Source organism: Dryobates pubescens, chromosome 22, assembly GCF_014839835.1.
Source record: "Dryobates pubescens isolate bDryPub1 chromosome 22, bDryPub1.pri, whole genome shotgun sequence".
Taxonomy (NCBI): Eukaryota; Metazoa; Chordata; class Aves; order Piciformes; family Picidae; genus Dryobates; species Dryobates pubescens.
The window spans coordinates 1,141,570-1,160,528 of record NC_071633.1 but is presented as its reverse complement, the minus strand read 5'-3'; the positions used below and the strand labels follow the sequence as shown (position 1 = coordinate 1,160,528).

General features: G+C 67.8%; 1 protein-coding gene across 1 annotated transcript in view; it reads right to left on the bottom strand.

Annotated features, from left to right (window-relative positions):
• LOC104302079 (USP6 N-terminal-like protein) overlaps window positions 1–18,959 on the bottom strand; it is a 39,859-nt gene that overhangs the window by 18,676 nt on the left and 2,224 nt on the right. Inside the window, exons 2-6 of the mRNA XM_054171982.1 lie at window positions 10,954–11,029; window positions 9,941–10,026; window positions 7,326–7,365; window positions 6,295–6,375; window positions 2,306–2,413 (exon numbers count right to left, since the gene is read on the bottom strand). Coding sequence (XP_054027957.1) covers window positions 2,306–2,413; window positions 6,295–6,375; window positions 7,326–7,365; window positions 9,941–10,026; window positions 10,954–11,019 — 381 coding nt within the window. The 5' untranslated portion in view covers window positions 11,020–11,029. The remainder of the gene's footprint in view (window positions 1–2,305; window positions 2,414–6,294; window positions 6,376–7,325; window positions 7,366–9,940; window positions 10,027–10,953; window positions 11,030–18,959) is intronic.

The window sequence follows — 18,959 nt, the reverse complement described above, 5'->3', positions numbered from 1 at the left end:
CTGCCCTGCTCTGGGGAGACCTCACCTGCAGGCCTGGGGCCAGCTGTGGGACCCCAACCCAAGGGGGACCTGGACCTGAGGGGGAGGCTCCAGAGGAGGCCACAAAGATGCTCAGAGGCTGCAGAACCTCCCCTTGGGGCCAGGCTGGGAGAGCTGGGGCTGTGCAGCCTGGAGAAGAGAAGGCTGCAGGCAGACCTCAGAGCAGCCTTGCAGTGCCTGAAGGGCTCCAGGAGAGCTGGGGAGGGACTCTGGCCAAGGGCTGGGAGTGCCAGGCTGAGGGACAATGGCTTTGAGCTGGGAGAGAGGAGACTGAGAGTGGAGAGGAGGAAGAAATGGTTGGGAGTGAGGCTGGGGAGACTCTGGCACAGGCTGCCCAGGGAGGCTGTGGCTGCCTCCTGCCTGGAGCCATTCAAGGTCAAAGTCGATGTGGCTCTGAGCAACCTCAGTTGGAGCTGTCCCTGCAGGGGCAGTTGGAGAAGATGGCTTCAAAAGGTCCTTTCCAACCCCCTGGTTCTGTGCTTCTATGACCCCACCACAGCCTGATCCTCACCCAACTATGGGATGCAGGCTACAACAGCACCCAGGCTGGGAGAGCAACGCCACCCCTGAGCAAGGCCACCCCTGAGCAAGGCCAACCCTGAGCAAGTCCAACCCTGAGCAAGGCCACCCCTGAGCAAGGCCATCCCTGAGCAAGGTCATCCCTGAGCAAGTCCAACCCTGAGCAAGTCCAACCCTGAGCAAGGCCATCCCTGAGCAAGGCCATCCCTGAGCAAGGCCAACCCTGAGCAAGGTCATCCCTGAGCAAGGCCATCCCTGAGCAAGGCCAACCCTGAGCAAGGTCATCCCTGAGCAAGGCCATCCCTGAGCAAGGCCAACCCTGAGCAAGGCCACCCCTGAGCAAGGTCATCCCTGAGCAAGGCCATCCCTGAGCAAGGCCAACCCTGAGCAAGGCCATCCCTGAGCAAGGCCATCCCTGAGCAAGGTCATCCCTGAGCAAGGCCATCCCTGAGCAAGGCCAACCCTGAGCAAGGCCAACCCTGAGCAAGGCCAACCCTGAGCAAGTCCACCCCTGAGCAAGGCCAACCCTGAGCAAGGTCATCCCTGAGCAAGGCGACCCCTGAGCAAGGCCAACCCTGAGCAAGGCCATCCCTGAGCAAGGCCAACCCTGAGCAAGGCCAACCCTGAGCAAGGTCATCCCTGAGCAAGTCCACCCCTGAGCAAGGCCATCCCTGAGCAAGGTCATCCCTGAGCAAGGCGACCCCTGAGCAAGGCCAACCCTGAGCAAGGCCATCCCTGAGCAAGGCCATCCCTGAGCAAGGTCATCCCTGAGCAAGGCCACCCCTGAGCAAGGCCACCCCTGAGCAAGGCCAACCCTGAGCAAGGTCATCCCTGAGCAAGGCCATCCCTGAGCAAGGCCAACCCTGAGCAAGGTCATCCCTGAGCAAGGCCATCCCTGAGCAAGGCCAACCCTGAGCAAGGTCATCCCTGAGCAAGGCCAACCCTGAGCAAGGTCATCCCTGAGCAAGGCCATCCCTGAGCAAGGCCAACCCTGAGCAAGGTCATCCCTGAGCAAGGCCATCCCTGAGCAAGGCCATCCCTGAGCAAGGCCAACCCTGAGCAAGGCCATCCCTGAGCAAGGCCAACCCTGAGCAAGGCCATCCCTGAGCAAGGCCAACCCTGAGCAAGGCCATCCCTGAGCAAGGCCATCCCTGAACAAGGCCATCCCTGAGCAAGGCCACCCCTGAGCAAGGTTATCCTCCTCCAGCAGCAGGAACAGCCCAGGGCACAGCTGGAGGAGGAGCTGGCAGCCCCCAGCCCAGGGCACAGCTGGAGGAGGAGCTGGCAGCCCCCAGCCCAGGGCACAGCTGGAGGAGGAGCTGGCAGCCCCCAGCCCAGGGCACAGCTGGAGGAGGAGCTGGCAGCCCCCAGCCCAGGGCACAGCTGGAGGAGGAGCTGGCAGCCCCCAGCCCAGGGCACAGCTGGAGGAGCTGGCAGCCCCCAGCCCAGGGCACAGCTGGAGGAGCTGGCAGCCCCCAGCCCAGGGCACAGCTGGAGGAGGAGCTGGCAGCCCCCAGCCCAGGGCACAGCTGGAGGAGCTGGCAGCCTTTACCTTTCCAGTCCTTCCCAGCATCTCCTGGGCAGTGCCAGTGCCAGCTCCCAGAGTGGTCAGAGGCCCCTGGCCTCCCCAGGCAGGCGGTGAGGGCTCTGTGCAGGAGCCCCCAGCCCACCCTCTGCCCCCCGCCCCCCGCCCCTGCAGGTGGGCACAGAGCCCAGCCCCAGCCCCCCGTGCCCAGGCAGTGCCTACCTCGTACTTCCCTTCGTTCTCCTTCTTCATCCTCTCCACATCCAGCAGCAGAGCCCAGACCTGGCCCCGCACCTGCAGCGGGATCCCCTTGTAGACGCGGCGGCACATCTGCGGCACAGGGCGGGCTCAGGGCACCGCTGCGGGGCACAGCCCGGGCTGCAGGGCACCGCTGCAGGGCACCGCTGCAGGGCACAGCCCGGGCTGCAGGGCACCGCTGCGGGGCACAGCCCGGGCTGCAGGGCACCGCTGCAGGGCACAGCCCGGGCTGCAGGGCACCGCTGCAGGGCACAGCCCGGGCTGCAGGGCACCGCTGCGGGGCACAGCCTGGGCTGCAGGGCACCGCTGCAGGGCACCGCTGCGGGGCACAGCCTGGGCTGCAGGGCACCGCTGCAGGGCACCGCTGCAGGGCACCGCTGCAGGGCACAGCCCGGGCTGCAGGGCACCGCTGCAGGGCACAGCCCGGGCTGCAGGGCACCGCTGCAGGGCACCGCTGCGGGGCACAGCCCGGGCTGCAGGGCACCGGGCTGCAGGGCACCGCTGCAGGGCACCGCTGCAGGGCACAGCCCGGGCTGCAGGGCACCGCTGCAGGGCACAGCCCGGGCTGCAGGGCACCGCTGCAGGGCACCGCTGCGGGGCACAGCCCGGGCTGCAGGGCACCGGGCTGCAGGGCACCGCTGCAGGGCACCGCTGCAGGGCACAGCCCGGGCTGCAGGGCACCGCTGCAGGGCACCGCTGCAGGGCACAGCCCGGGCTGCAGGGCACCGCTGCGGGGCACAGCCCGGGCTGCAGGGCACCGCTGCAGGGCACCACTGCAGGGTACCGCTGCGGGGCACAGCCTGGGCTGCAGGGCACAGCTGCAGGGTACCGCTGCGGGGCACAGCGCGGGCTGCAGGGCACAGCTGCAGGGCACCGCTGCAGGGCACCACTGCAGGGTACCGCTGCGGGGCACAGCCCGGGCTGCAGGGCACAGCTGCAGGGCACCGCTGCAGGGCACAGCCCGGGCTGCAGGGCACAGCTGCAGGGCACCGCTGCAGGGCACCGCTGCGGGGCACAGCCCGGGCTGCAGGGCACAGCTGCAGGGCACCGCTGCAGGGCACTGGGCTGCAGGGCACTGGGCTGCAGGGCACCGGGCTGCAGGGCACCGCTGCAGGGCACAGCCCAGGCTGCAGGGAGCCAGGCTGCAGGGCACACTGCTGCCAGGGCACACTGCTGCCAGGCACACTGCTGCCAGCCCACTGCTGCTGCCTCTCCTCCCCCAGCAGCTGCCAGCTGGGCAGAGGGAATTGTGGATGGTGTCTGAAGTGCTGCAGATCCCAGACTGCTCTGGGCTGGCAGGCAGCCTCCAGGGGCATCCTGTGCCATGGGCAGGGACCCCTGCAGCCCCAGCAGGCTGCCCAGGGACACAGCCAGGCTGAGCCTGAGTGGCTCCAGGGATGGAGCCTCCAGCACCTCCCTGGGCAGCCTGTGCCAGAGTCTCCCCAGCCTCCCTGGGCACAACTCCCTCCTGATGATCCTGAAGGGATCCTGCAGGAAGGCTGCAGAGAGACTTCTGCTGAGGGGGTCTGGAGCCAGGCCCAGGGGCAATGGTTTGGAGCTGAGGCAGAGCAGGGTTAGAGTGGAGCTGAGGAAGAAGTTGTTCAGTGTGAGGCTGGGGAGACTCTGGCACAGGCTGCCCAGGGAGGCTGTGGAACAACCTGGAGGTGGTGAGGGCCAGGCTGGATGAGGCCCTGAGCAGCTGAGCCTGGCTGGGAGGGGTCCCTGGGCATGGCAGGGCCTGGAGCAGAGGATCTCAGGAGTCCCTTCCAGCCTGAGCCACTGTGACTCCAGGAGCAAAGGGAAGGCTCTGCCTCAGGGAGAGCTGCTGCCCAAAGCTGGCAGCCAAGGCTGTGACCCAGGGAGAGCTGCTGCCTGCTGCCACTCAGCTGCCAGCCTGCCAGCCAAGGGCAAACCCAACCTGCTGGGAACCTGCAGGCAGCTCTGAGAGCCTGAGGGCTGAGAGAGCGACCAAGCAACCCACTGGCCTCAGGCAGCACCATGGCAGGGGCTCAGCACCTCTGCTCCAGCCAGAAAATCCCACAGCCAGCTGAGGGCCATGACTGTGGGCCCCCTATCAGGCCCTTCAAATGCCACCCCTGGGCCTTCAGATGCCACCCCTGGGCCTTCAGATGCCACCCCTGGCCCTTCAAATGCCACCCCTGGCCCTTCAGATGCCACCCCTGGCCCTTCAAATGCCACCCCTGGCCCTTCAGATGCCACCCCTGGCCCTTCAGATGCCACCTGTGGGCAGCCCCAGCCTTGGCAGCAGGCACCTCTGAGCTGCCCCTGCTCCTGAGCCCAGGCTGTGGAGCTGCACCCCCAGCTGAGTGGCACAGCCTGACTTGAGTGATTGTTTCTAAGCAGTTCTGTGCCCCTGGAGGCCTTGGTGCCTCCCTCAGCTGCTTGTCCTCACTGCTGCCCAGCTGCTGCGTGCCACAGCCCTTCCTGCCTGCATGGCCCAGGGCAGCAGGGGGTCAGGCTGGCCAGGACTGGAAGCAAAGCTCCTTTCTCCTCCCTGGGGTCACCAGACTGCTCCTTCCCTGCTGGGGCCCAGCACTGCTTGCTGGGAGGCAGGAGAGCCACATCCAGCGCCCCAGCAGGGGCACAATGCCCTCTCTGTGCCCCAGAGCTGGTGGCAGCCTGGGCTGCTCTCAATGCTGGCATTTATGCCACTGCAACAGCCCTGACAGATTCTGGCTCCAGGAGCCTCCCAACCCACCCCAGCCCCTGGCCACCCAGCAGAGCTGCTGGCATCAGCTGCTGCTGAGCACACCCAGGGAGCAGCTCTGCTCTGGGCACAGGCTGAGGGAGCTGGGGCTGTGCAGCCTGCAGAGGAGAAGGCTCCAGGGGCACCTCAGAGCTGCTGCCAGGAGCTGAAGGGGCTGCAGGAAGGCTGCAGAGAGACTGTGCCCAAAGGGCTGCAGGGCCAGGCCCAGGGGCAATGGCTTCAAAGCAGAGCAGAGCAGATGGAGATTGGATGTGAGGAACAAGTTCTGCCCCAGGAGGCTGCTGGAACCCTGCAGCAGGCTGCCCAGGGAGGTGGCTGAGGCTCCATCCCTGGAGCTGTTCCAGGGGAGGCTGGAGAGGGCTCTGGGCAGCCTGCTGCAGGGGAGGATGTCCCTGCTGGGGGCAGGGCTGGGACTGCAGGAGCTCTGGAGCTCCCTTCCAGCCCAGAGCACTCTGTGGTTCTGTGATCCCTTCAGGCACTGGGAGGCTGCTCTGAGGTCTCCCTGCAGCCTTCTCTTCTCCAGGCTCAGCTCTCCCAGCCTGGCCCCACAGGGGAGGCTCTGCAGCCTCTGCTCATCTCTGTGGCCTCCTCTGGAGCCTCTCCAGCAGCTCCAGGTCCCTGTGCTGGGGCCCCAGAGCTGAGGCAGTGGGGTCTGAGGTAGGGCTCCAGCAGCTGCCCCATGCCAGTCCCATCTCCCACAGCACTCCCAGGTGCTGGTGCCACAGGAGCAGCCCTGCTGGCAGGGCAGGCCCTGCTGGGGGCTCACACAGCTCTGCCCCTGCAGGCAGAGGGCAGCAGGAGTGCAGGCAGAGGGCAGCAGGAGTGCAGGCAGAGGGCAGCAGGAGTGCAGGCAGAGGGCAGCAGGAGTGCAGGCAGAGGGCAGCAGGAGTGCAGGCAGAGGGCAGCAGGGGTGCAGGCAGAGGGCAGCAGGAGTGCAGGCAGAGGGCAGCAGGGGTGCAGGCAGAGGGCAGCAGGAGTGCAGGCAGAGGGCAGCAGGGGTGCAGGCAGAGGGCAGCAGGGGTGCAGGCAGTGCAGCACCAAGCCCTGCTGCAGCCAGAGCAGGACCTGCCCCTGCCCTGGGCCCCTGCAGCTCCAGGGCAAGGTTTCAGAGGGCAGGGCAGGGCAGTGCTGCCCAGGGGTCCCTGCTTGCTCCAGCAACCTTCTGAGAGCCTCCCTGGGAGGCTGCCTCCCTCTGGCCCTGGCCCTTCCTCCCCCTCCTCCTCACCTTGTCACTGCTCCTGTACTTCCCCCACTTCTTCAGCATCTTCAGCCACTTGTCCACACGCTCCAGCTCCTGCTGCTTGTGCTGGGCAGGGGGGAGAGCCCCAGAGGCACAGTGAGGGAGAAGCCCCAGGAGATGTGTCCTGAGCCCACACTTCCCTCCCTGTAGCTGCAGCAAGGGGGGGTTGGGCTCTTCTCCCAAGGAGCAAGTGGCAGGGCAAGGGGAAACTGCCTCAAGCTGCCCCAGGGGAGGTTTAGCTTGGACAAGAGGAACAACTTCCCTCCCAGGAGGGTTGCCAAGGCCTGGCCCAGAGCAGTGGTGGAGTCCCCATGGCTGGAGGGGTTCCAAAGTCATGGAGATGTGGTGCTGAGGGCCCTGGTGCAGTGGTGCCCTGGCAGGGCTGGCTCCATGGGACCTCACAGCAGGGCTGAGGACGATGCACAGGCAGCTGCAGGAGCTCTGTGCAGAGTGGTCAGGGCCTGGCAGAGGCTGCCCAGGGAGGTGGTGGAGTCCCCATGGCTGGAGGGGTTCCTGTGGCCATGGCCCCAGGGGATGTTCAGTCTGCAGAAGGCTGCAGGAGACCTTCTGGTGGCCTTGCAGTGCTCCAAGGGCTGAGCAGAGAGCTGGGGACAGAGTCTGGAGCAGGGCCTGTGGGGCCAGGCCAAGGGGGGATGGTTGGAACTGCAAGAGGGAGATTGAGAGTGGAGAGAAGGAGAAATGTTTGGTGCTGAGGGTGGGGAGAGCCTGGCCCAGGCTGCCCAGAGAGGTGGAGCTGCCCCATGGCTGGCAGCAGTGCAGGGCAGGCTGTGTGGGGCTGGGAGCAGCCTGCTGGGGTTGGGGCTGTCCCTGGGGGCTGCAGGGGCTGGGCTGGGGGAGCCTGAGAGGTCCCTTCCAGCCCAAGGCAGCCTGGGGCTCCAGCCTAGCAAGACAGAAGGCCCAGGAGCTTGGGCAGCAAGCAGAGCTGCTCTCTGGGTGGCACAGTGGGCAGCAGGCTCAGTGCAGGCTGCTGCCCAGCAGGGCTGGGGGGCACTCACCTTCTCCTCCAGGGCAGTGCGGGTGGGCAGCTCCTGCTCGCTGCAAGGGCAAGGGGCAGTGGTGAGAGAGGGGCTGGGGGAGCAGGGGGCTGCAGCAAGGGGCTGAGGAGAGCAGCAGGCTCAGGGGGGACCTCAGCACTCCCCACAACTACCTGAAGGGTGGGGAGGGGGCAGGCTCTGCTCCCAGGCAGCTTGTGACAGGAGAGGGCAGGGCCTGAAGCTGTGCCAGGGAAGGGGAGGGCTGGGGGCAGGAAGCACTTCCTGATGGAAAGGGCTGGGGGCAGGAAGCACTTCCTGATGGAAAGGGCTGGGGCTGGGGGTTAGGAAGCACTTCCTGATGGAAGGGGCTGGGGCTGGGGGCAGGAAGCACTTCCTGATGGAAGGGGCTGGGGCTGGGGGCAGGAAGCACTTCCTGATGGAAAGGGCTGGGGCTGGGGGCAGGAAGCACTTCCTGATGGAAAGGGCTGGGGGCAGGAAGCACTTCCTGAGGGAAGGGGCTGGGGCTGGGGGCAGGAAGCACTTCCTGATGGAAGGGGCTGGGGCTGGGGGCAGGAAGCACTTCCTGATGGAAGGGGCTGGGGCTGGGGGCAGGAAGCACTTCCTGATGGAAAGGGCTGGGGCTGGGGGTTAGGAAGCACTTCCTGATGGAAAGGGCTGGGGGCAGGAAGCACTTCCTGAGGGAAGGGGCTGGGGCTGGGGGCAGGAAGCACTTCCTGATGGAAGGGGCTGGGGCTGGGGGCAGGAAGCACTTCCTGATGGAAAGGGCTGGGGGCAGGAAGCACTTCCTGATGGAAGGGGCTGGGGCTGGGGGCAGGAAGCACTTCCTGATGGAAGGGGCTGGGGCTGGGGGCAGGAAGCACTTCCTGATGGAAAGGGCTGGGGCTGGGGGCAGGAAGCACTTCCTGATGGAAAGGGCTGGGGGCAGGAAGCACTTCCTGAGGGAAGGGGCTGGGGCTGGGGGCAGGAAGCACTTCCTGATGGAAGGGGCTGGGGCTGGGGGCAGGAAGCACTTCCTGATGGAAAGGGCTGGGGCTGGGGCTGGGAAGCACTTCCTGATGGAAAGGGCTGGGGGCAGGAAGCATTTCCTGATGGAAAGGGCTGGGGGCAGGAAGCACTTCCTGATGGAAGGGGCTGGGGCTGGGGGTTAGGAAGCACTTCCTGATGGAAGGGGCTGGGGCTGGGGGCAGGAAGCACTTCCTGATGGAAGGGGCTGGGGCTGGGGGCAGGAAGCACTTCCTGATGGAAGGGGCTGGGGCTGGGGCTAGGAAGCACTTCCTGATGGAAAGGGCTGGGGCTGGGGGTAGGAAGCACTTCCTGATGGAAGGGGCTGGGGCTGGGGGCAGGAAGCACTTCCTGATGGAAGGGGCTGGGGCTGGGGGCAGGAAGCACTTCCTGATGGAAGGGGCTGGGGCTGGGGCTAGGAAGCACTTCCTGATGGAAAGGGCTGGGGCTGGGGCTAGGAAGCACTTCCTGATGGAAGGGGCTGGGGCTGGGGGCAGGAAGCACTTCCTGATGGAAGGGGCTGGGGCTGGGGGCAGGAAGCACTTCCTGATGGAAGGGGCTGGGGCTGGGGGCAGGAAGCACTTCCTCCCAGCAGGGCTGGGTGGGCAGTGGGATGCAGTGCCCAGGGGGTGCTGGAGTTGCCCTCCCTGGGGGTCCTGAGGGGAAGCTTGGATGTGGCAGCTGGGGCAGGGCTGTGCTGCTGTGCTGCTGCTGCCTCAGGGCCCTCGGAGCTCTCTTCCAGCCTCGGTGACTCTGGGGCTGGGGCAGCCTCAGGCCCCTGAGCAGCCTCTGCTGAGCAGCTCCAGGCTGCCCTGCAGCTCCCTGCGGCAGGAGGCTGAGGAGGCCACAGCAGGGGCAGGGGGCAGGAGGGGGGGGGCAGGGCGGGGGGGGCAGGGCGGGGCAGGGCAGGGCAGGGCAGGGCAGGACAGGGCAGGGCAGGGTGGGGCAGGGCGGGGCAGGGCGGGGCAGGGTGGGGCAGGGCAGGGCAGGGTGGGGCAGGGCAGGGCAGGGCAGGGCAGGGCGGGGCAGGGCAGGGCAGGGCAGGGCAGGACAGGGCAGGGCAGGGGGGGCAGGGCAGGGCAGGGTGGGGCAGGGCAGGGCAGGGCAGGGCAGGGCAGGGGGGGCAGGGCAGGACAGGGCAGGGCAGGGCAGGACAGGGCAGGGCAGGGGGGGCAGGGCAGGGCAGGGCGGGGCAGGGCAGGACAGGGCAGGGCAGGGCAGGGGGGGCAGGGCAGGGCAGGGCAGGGCAGGGCAGGGGGGGCAGGGCAGGACAGGGCAGGGCAGGGCAGGACAGGGCAGGGCAGGACAGGGCAGGGCAGGGCAGGGCGGGGCAGGGCAGGGCAGGGCAGGGCAGGACAGGGCAGGGCAGGGGGGGCAGGGCAGGGCAGGGCGGGGCAGGGCAGGACAGGGCAGGGCAGGGCAGGGGGGGCAGGGCAGGGCAGGGCAGGGCAGGGCAGGGGGGGCAGGGCAGGACAGGGCAGGGCAGGGCAGGACAGGGCAGGGCAGGACAGGGCAGGGCAGGGCAGGGGGGGCAGGGCAGGGCAGGGCAGGGCAGGGTGGGGCAGGGCAGGGCAGGGCAGGGCAGGGCAGGGGGCAGGGGGCAGAGGACTCACTGGAGGAAGCCCAGGCGGTCTGTGACTTTGTAGAGGGTGAAGTCAGCATCTTCCCAAGGGTCGATGTGAGCTCCCTGCTGCCTGCCCTGCAGCACACAGCGCAGCACCAGCTGCCCCACTGCTGCTGCCCCACTGCTGCTGCCCCACTGCTGCTGCCCCGGGGCCTGCCCACACACAGCCCCCCCCCGGGCCACAGCCAGCCCCACAGCCCCCACACAGCCCCCACACAGCCCCCCCTGGGCCCACAGCCCCCCCCGGGCCCACCCCCCCAGTCCCCCATCCCCCCCTGTGCCTGCATCCCCCCCCAGGCCCAGAGGCAGCAGCCCCTCTCTGGCTGGCAGGAGCCCCCCGGGCAGGCAGAGGAAGCAGGCAGCAGCTGAGCCCTGCCCCTGCCACACACAGCAGTGCTGGGGGGGCTGCAGCCCTGCTGGGGGAAGGTGCAGGGAAGCCCTGCAGGTGCCAGGGGAAGGAGGGAGAGCTTGGGGGCAGGCAGGCAGCCCTGGGGCAGGCAGGGGGCAGGCAGGGGGCAGGCAGGGGGCAGGCAGGCAGGGGGCAGGCAGGGGCAGGCAGGCGGCAGGCAGGCAGGGGGCAGGCAGGCAGGGGTAGGCAGGGGGCAGGCAGGGGGCAGGCAGGGGCAGGCAGGGGGCAGGCAGGCAGGGGGCAGGCAGGGGCAGGCAGGGGCAGGCAGGGGGCAGGCAGGGGCAAGCAGGGGCAGGCAGGCAGGGGGCAGGCAGGGGCAGGCAGGGGCAGGCAGGGGGCAGGCAGGGGGCAGGCAGGGGCAGGCAGGGGGCAGGCAGGGGAGGCAGGGGGCAGGCAGGGGGCAGGCAGGGGCAGGCAGGGGGCAGGCAGGGGAGGCAGGGGGCAGGCAGGCAGGGGCAGGGGGCAGGCAGGGGAGGCAGGGGCAGGCAGGGGGCAGGCAGGGGAGGCAGGGGGCAGGCAGGCAGGGGCAGGGGGCAGGCAGGGGAGGCAGGGGGCAGGCAGGCAGGGGCAGGGGGCAGGCAGGGCCTTGCTACCTTCTCATACTTGGCCACGATCTCCTCCTTCTCCTGGGCTCTCAGGGCCTCGATGTCTTTCCTCATGGCAGAAGCTCTGCACAAGGGAGGAGGCAGAGCAGTGAGGAGCTGTGGGCAGCACAGGGCTGCCTGAGCAGGGCCAACACAGCCCTGTGCTGCTGGCCCCAGCCCCAGCCCAGGCTGAGGCAGGGGTCACAGAGCCACAGAAACAGCCAGCTGGGAACAGAGCCTCAGCAGCACCAAGGCCACCCCAGGACCCTGCTCTGCAAGGCTCAGCCCTAAACCACAGCCCCAAGCACCACATCCAAGCCTCCCTGAAACACCTCCAGGCCTGGGGACTCCACCACCCCCCTGGGCAGCACATTCCAGGCCCTGACCACTCTGGATGGGGAAAATTTCTTCCCACTCTCCAGTCTGAACCTCCCCAGGGGCAGCTTGAGGCCATTGCCTCCTGTCCTGTGCCTAATGACCTGGGAGCAGAGACCAGCAGCAGCCTCTCCACAGCCTCCTCTCAGGTAGCTGCAGACACCAATGAGGTCTCCCTCAGCCTCCTCTGTTCCACTCTAACCATCCCCAGCTCCTTCAGTCTCTCCTCACCAGATTCCTTCCCCAGGCCCTTCCCAGCTTCCTTGCCCTGCTCTGCCCTGGCTCCAGCCCCTCCACAGCTCCCTGGCACTGAGGAGCCCAGGGCTGGGCACAGCACTCCAGGTGTGGCCAGGCCCCAGCAGGAGGCAGGCAGGGACCTGAGCTGCCCATGGAGGGCTTGCAGCTCCCTGGCCTCTGCAGCTGGGCACAGCTGGGCTGGCAGGAGGCCTGCTGAGAACCTCCACAGCCTCAGCATCCTTCCCAGCTCTGCAGACCCCAGCCTGGGGCAGGCTGCCCAGAGAGGCAGGGGAGTCCTTCCCTGGCCTGCCTGGATGTGTTCCCTCCCCTGGGACAGAGGGCTTGGACTCCATGGGCTCCAGAGGTCCCTTCCAACCCCTTCCACCCTGTGGTTTGCTTCTGGAAGCTAAACAGCTCCAATAATGCAGCCCAAAGGCCTCCTGCAGGGCTCCAAAGGCTCCCTGCAGGGCTGCAAGGAGCTCTCTGCGGCCCCTGGGCTCCCCTGGCACAGCACAGCCTGAGGAGATCCCCCAGGACCCAGAGCATCCTGAGAGGCCTCTGGAAGAGAAGCAGCAGCAGCTCGAAGCCTGCACTGCTGTGCTCTGGGCACACAGCAGCCAGCATGGGGGGCAGGAAGGGACCCCTGGAGCCCACCCAGCCCATCCCCTGCTCCAGCAGGGCCCCCCCAGCAGGGCCCGCCCAGCAGGGCACCCCCAGCAGGGCCTCCCCAGCAGGGCACCCCCACCAGGGCCCCCCCACCAGGGCTCCCCCAGCAGGGCTCCCCCAGCAGCACAGTGCCCAGGAGGGGCAGGAAGGGACCCCTGGAGCCCACCCAGCCCAGCCCCTGCCCCAGCAGGGCCCCCCCAGCAGGGCCCCCCCAGCAGGGCACCCCCAGCACCCTGCCCAGCAGCACAGTGCCCAGGGGGGGTTGGAAGCTCTCCACCCCAGGAGCCTCCACAACCTCTCTGGGCAGCCTGCTCCAGGCCTCCAGCAGCCTCACACCAAACCACTTTCTCCTCCTGCTCAGCTCCAACCTCCTGGCTGCCACTCTGTGCCCCTTGCTGTCCCTTGTGCTGTCCCTGGGCACCACTGAGCAGAGCCTGGCCCCAGCCTCTTGCCCCCCACAGCTCCTTTAGCTCTTGCTGAGCATTGCTCAGCTGCCCTCTGGGGCTGCTCTTCTGCAGGCTCCCAGCCCCAGGGCTCTCAGCCTCTGCTCCTCACAGCCATGTTCCAGTCCCTTCATCATCCTCACAGCCTCCCTTGGACACTCTCTAGTGTTTCCCTGTCCCTCTTGAACTGGGGAGCCCAGACCTGGACCCAGGACTCCAGAGGTGTATTCTGACCAGGGCAGAGCAGAGGTGCAGGAGAACCTCCCTTGCCCTGCTGGCCACACTCTTCCTCCTGCACCCCAGGTCCCCCTTGGCCTTCTTGCCCCCAAAGCACACTGCTGGCCCCTGGGGAGCTGTTGTCCCCCAGCACCCCCAGCTCCTGCTCCTCAGAGCTGCTCCCCAGCAGGTTCCCCTCCCCTGCCCTGCTGCAGGAGGCTGTTCCTGCCCAGGAGCAGGACTCTACACTGCCCTTGCTGAGCCTCAGGAGGTTCCTCTCCCCCAGCTCTCAGCCTGCCCAGCTCTGTCTGGATGGGGTCCCAGCCTCTGCTCCCAGTCTGGTGCCCAGCTGGCAGAGGCTGCCCTGTGCCCTCAGCCAGGTCAGTGATGAAGCTGAACAAGGCTGGAGCCAGCCCTAAGCCCAGGGGAGCTCCCTGGGCTCCAGGTTCCAGACTCAGCTGATCAGAACCCTCTGGGCTCTGCCATCAGCCAGGTCCCAGCTGACACTGCCTGAGCCTGAGGGTGTTAGGTGACTGCCAGCCAGCTGGCTCCTGGGAGCACTGCAGACAGGGACACAGCAAACCACACACAGCAACGGTCAGAAACACCCAGGAGGGGCAGAAAGGTGCCAGGATGTGAGCACCAAAGGCCCAATCCAAGGGGCAAGGCAAGCCCCCAGCCAGCTCCTGCTGCAGGGAAGGAGCTGGGCACAGCCCCAGGCTGCCAGCTCCCCCTCCCAGCCTCAGCTGCCAGGGCACACTTCAGGAAGCAGCTGGAAGCCCAAAGAGGCTCCTGGAAGATGCCTGCAGACACTGAGCAGCAGCCAGCAGCCAGCTCCAACACCCACACCTGGGCTGCCAACACTGCTGAAGGCCTCCCAGCAGCTGGGGAGGTGCTGGCAGTGCCAGGCAGGGCTCTGCACCACAGTGCAGGCTGGGGGCTGGGGCTGGTAAGGACAGGATGGAGCCTTCCAGAGGGACCTGCACAGGCTCCAGAGGTGGCTGAGGAGAGCCTCAGGAGGCTCAGGAAGGCAAAGTGCAAGGTCCTGCACCTAGCTCAGGGCAACCCTCAGCACCCATCCAGGCTGGGGGGGAGGAGGCTGAGAGCAGCCCTGCAGAGAAGGCCTTGGGGGTGAAGCTGGGGGGCAGAAGCTGGAGAGGAGGCAGCAATGGGCACTGGCAGCACAGGAGGCCAAGGGCAGCCTGGGCTGCAGCCAAAGCAGTGTGGCCAGGGCTGGAGAGAGGATCCTGCCCCTCTGCTCTGCTCTGGGGAGACCTCACCTGCAGGGCTGGGGCCAGGGCTGGAGCCCTCAGCACAGGAAGGGCCTGGAGCTGATGGAGAGGCTCCAGAGGAGGCCAGGAGAATGCTCAGGGGCTTGGAGCAGCTCTGCCCTGGGCACAGGCTGAGGCAGCTGGGGCTGTGCAGCCTGCAGAGGAGAAGGCTCCAGGCAGAGCTCAGAGCAGCTGCCAGGACCTGAAGGGGCTGCAAGAAGGCTGCAGAGAGACTGTGCCCAAAGGGCTGCAGGGCCAGGCCCAGGGGCAATGGCTTCAGAGCAGAGCAGAGCAGATGGAGATTGGATGTGAGGAACAAGTTCTGCCCCAGGAGGCTGCTGGAACCCTGCAGCAGGCTGCCCAGGGAGGTGGCTGAGGCTCCATCCCTGGAGCTGTTCCAGGGGAGGCTGGAGAGGGCTCTGGGCAGCCTGCTGCAGGGGAGGATGTCCCTGCTGGGGGCAGGGCTTGGGGAAGATGCCCTCTGCAGCTCCCCTCCAGCCCACTCAGGGCTTCTCTGCTTTGGGGCACAAACTGCCATCCCCACTCACAGAACCCCTTAAAGCTGCTCCCAAAGGCCTGGCCTGGCCAGCAGGATCTGCTCAGCTCCCTCTGCCCTGGGCAGGGCAGCAGGCTGGGGAGCCCTGGCCAGCAGGCAGCCAGCTGGGGGGTACAGCCTTGCCCCCTGCCCAGAGGAGGAACTGAGAGCTTCCCAGGGCCCTGGGGGCACAGCCCCATGTGCCCTGCCCCCCTGCAGCATGGCACAGGCTGCTCCTCAGGACTCCCTGCCCTCACTGCTCCCTCTGGGCCACTGCTGGAGGCACAGACACTGCCCCTGCCCCAGGCAGCTCACTTGCACAGCTCCTCCTGCCCCACTGCTCAAGCTCCCACCCAGCCATGGGCTGCATGAGAGTGGCCTGCAGGGAAGGGAGGCTCTGCTGCCCCTCTGCCCTGCCCTGCCCAGGCCACACCTGGAGCACTGTGCCCAGCTCTGGGCTCCCCAGCTCAGGAGGGACAGGGAACTGCTGGAGAGGATCCAGGGCAGGCTGTGAGGATGCTGCAGGGCCTGGAGCAGCTGTGTGAGGAGGGAAGGCTGAGAGCCCTGGGGCTGAGAGCCTGCAGAGGAGAAGGCTGGGAGGGAGGGGCTGAGAGGGGGGCTGCAGGAAGGGGCCAGGCTCTGCTCAGTGGGGCCCAGGGACAGGACAGGAGGCAAGGGACACAAAGTGGAACCCAGGAGGTTGGAGCTGAGCAGGAGCAGATTCTTTGGTGTGAGGCTGCTGGAGCCTGGAGCAGGCTGCCCAGAGAGGCTGTGGAGGCTCCTGGGGTGGAGAGCTTCCAACCCCCCCGGTTGTGTTCCTGGGTGCCCTGCCCTGGGTGCCCTGCCCTGGTGCCCTGCTCTGGTGCCCTGCCCTGAGTGCCCTGCTCTGGGTGCCCTGCCCTGGGTGCCCTGCCCTGGTGCCCTGCCCTGGGTGCCCTGCCCTGGGTGCCCTGCCCTTGTGCCCTGCCCTGAGTGCCCTGCCCTGGGTGCCCTGCCCTTGTGCCCTGCCCTGGTGCCCTGCCCTGGGTGCCCTGCCCTGGGTGCCCTGCCCAGGTGCCCTGCTCTGGGTGCCCTGCTCTGGTGCCCTGCCCTGGGTGCCCTGCCCTTGTGCCCTGCTCTGGTGCCCTGCCCTTGTGCCCTGCTCTGGTGCCCTGCCCTGGGGGCCCTGCCCTGGGGGCCCTGCCCTTGTGCCCTGCTGGGGCAGGGGGCTGCTGGATGACTCCCAGAGACCACTTCCAGCCCTAACCCTCTGTGGTTCTGTGGAACTCCCCAGGACTCAGGATCTGACAGAGTTTAAGCCAGCAGAAGGCAAATGGCTGTGGTGTAAGGATGGAGCTGAGGCACCAGCAGCAACCCTGAGGAGCATGCAGAGGGCTGCAGCTCAGAGGGCCCTGAGCTGGGCTCCCACAAATGCACTGCAGCTCTGCTCCCAGAGCTGGCTCCTCTCAGCCCCCCTCACACAGAGCCCTTCTGCTGGGAGCTTGGCCAGGAGTCAGACTCACAGCTCCACAGCTTCACTGGGCTGGGAGGGAGCCTGCAAGGGCATCCTCTGCATCCCTGCAGCCAGGGCAGGCTGCCCAGGGACACAGCCAGGCTGAGCCTGAATGGCTCCAGGGATGGAGCCTCCAGCACCTCCCTGGGCAGCCTGTGCCAGAGTCTCCCCAGCCTCCCTGGGCACAACTCCCTCCTGGTGTCCAACCTGACTCTGCCCTGCTCCAGTGCCAAACCCTTGCCCCTTGGCCTATCCCCACAGCCCCTCCTGAGCAGTCCCTCCCCAGCTGCCTGCAGCTCCCCTGCAGATACTGAACTGCAGCTCTGAGCTCTCCCTGGCTGAGTGATTCTGCCCCTCTGCTCTGCTCTGCTCAGCCCCCACCTGCAGCACTGCCTCCAGCTCTGGGCCCCCAGCACAAAGAGGACCTGGAGCTGCTGGAGAGGCTCCAGAGGAGGCCACCAAGAGGAGCAGAGGCTGCAGAGCCTCCCCTGTGGGGCCAGGCTGGGAGAGCTGGGGCTGTGCAGCCTGGAGAAGAGAAGGCTGCAGGGAGACCTCAGAGCAGCCTTGCAGTGCCTGAAGGGCTCCAGGAGAGCTGGGGAGGGACTCTGGCCAAGGGCTGGGAGTGCCAGGCTGAGGAACAATGGCTTGGAGCTGGGAGAGAGGAGATTGAGAGTGGAGAGGAGGAAGAAATGGTTGAGAGTGAGGCTGGGGAGACTCTGGCACAGGCTGCCCAGGGAGGCTGTGGCTGCCTCCTGCCTGGAGGTGTTCAGGGCCAGGCTGGATGAGGCCCTGAGCAGCCTGTGCTGGGGGGAGGGGCTGGGGCTGGCTGGGCTCTGAGCTCCCTTCCAACCCCAGCCAGCTCCAGGGCACAACCTCCCCCATCTGCAGTCCTGCCCCAGCCTCCTCTCCCAGCACCACCACCTCCTGCTGCCCAGCTGCCCCCAGCCCATGGAGCCCCCTGGAACTGTGGGGTTCTTCCTGCCTGTCACTGGAGGCTGAGTCAGGTGGAGCTGTGCTGGGGTCCTGAACACATTCAGCTCACTGGTGGCTGGGGAGCGAAGCAAGGAGGCAGCTCTGACCCAGCAGCCTGGGCTGGCTCAGACTGAAACCAGGGCTGGGGGGAGAGGCCAAGAAGGTGCTTGGCTGCTGCAACCACATCCAGCAGGGCTGAGGCTCAGCAGGTCGCTGTTCCTCTTTCAGCTGCTATTTTCAAAGCCCTCTTGACACCGTGGTTTGCATCCTCAGCTGGCCCTGCAGGAGCCTGCAGGTTTGACTTGAGAGCAACAGCCTGGAAGGAGACACTGCCAGAGCCATCAGGGTGAGGGAAGAGCCCTGAGAGCATCCAGCACAACCTTCCACCCAGCCCCACCACGGCCACCAAGCCCTGGCCCCAGGGGACATGGCCACAGGAACCCCTCCAGCCATGGGGACTCCACCACCCCCCTGGGCAGCCTCTGCCAGGCCCTGACCACTCTGCCACCAAAGACATTTTTCCTCCTCTCCAACCCAAGCCTCCCCTGGCACAATTCCAGGCCAGTTCCTCTCCTTCTGTCCCCTGAGCCTGGGGAGCAGAGCCCAAGCCCAGCTCCCTGCAGCCTCCTCTCAGGGAGCTGCAGAGAGCAATGAGGTCTCCCTCAGCCTCCTCTGTTCCAGGCTGAACTCCCCCAGCTCCCTCAGCTGCTCCTCCCCAGCCCTGCTCTCCAGACCCTTCCCCAGCTCCATTGCCCTTCCCTGGCCCTGCTCCAGCCCTCAAAGTCCTTCTGGGAGTGAGGAGCCCAGAGCTGAGCCCAGCCCTCAAGCTGCGCCCAGCCCAGGGGCACCATCCCTGCCCTGCCCCTGCTGCCCACAGCATTGCTGCTCCAGGCCAGGCTGCTGCTGCCTTTCTTGCCCCCTGGGCACTGCTGGCTCATCTCCAGCTGCTGGCACCCAGCACCCCCAGGGCCTGCTCTGCCCCCAGGCCGCAGCCTCCCGGGGTTGCTGTGCCCATGCTCACGGCACAGCTGCTCAGGGCTGGGGCCTGGCCGAAGGAGCTGCAGCCTGCTGCACTGCCCAGAGCAGCTCTGCTCCTGGGGCAGGAGAGCAGCCTGCACAGCCTGCAGCCAGCCCAGCCCCCACGGCTCTGCTTGCAGCGGGGGGAGCAGGGCTGAGCGAGGCCCAGCAGGGGCTGCACGGCGCCAGGCAGTGCCCCCCGCAGGCCGGGCAGTGCCCCCCGCAGTGCCCCCTGCAGTGCCCCCCGCAGTGCCCCCCGCAGTGCCCCCCGCAGGCCGGGCAGTGCCCCCCGCAGTGCCCCCCGCAGTGCCCCCCGCAGTGCCCCCCGCAGGCTGGGCAGTGCCCCCCGCAGTGCCCCCCGCAGTGCCCCCCGCAGTGCCCCCTGCAGTGCCCCCTGCAGTGCCCCCCGCAGGCTGGGCAGTGCCCCCTGCAGTGCCGCCCGCAGTGCCCCCCGCAGTGCCCCCCGCAGGCTGGGCAGTGCCCCCCGCAGTGCCCCCCGCAGGCTGGGCAGTGTCCCCCGCAGTGCCCCCCGCAGTGCCCCCTGCAGGCTGGGCAGTGCCCCCCGCAGTGCCCCCCGCAGGCTGGGCAGTGCCCCCCGCAGGCTGGGCAGTGCCCCCCGCAGTGCCCCCCGCAGGCTGGGCAGTGTCCCCCGCAGTGCCCCCCGCAGTGCCCCCCGCAGGCTGGGCAGTGCCCCCCGCAGTGCCCCCCGCAGGCTGGGCAGTGTCCCCCGCAGTGCCCCCCGCAGGCCGGGCAGTGCCCCCCGCAGGCTGGGCAGCGTCAGCCCCCCTGCA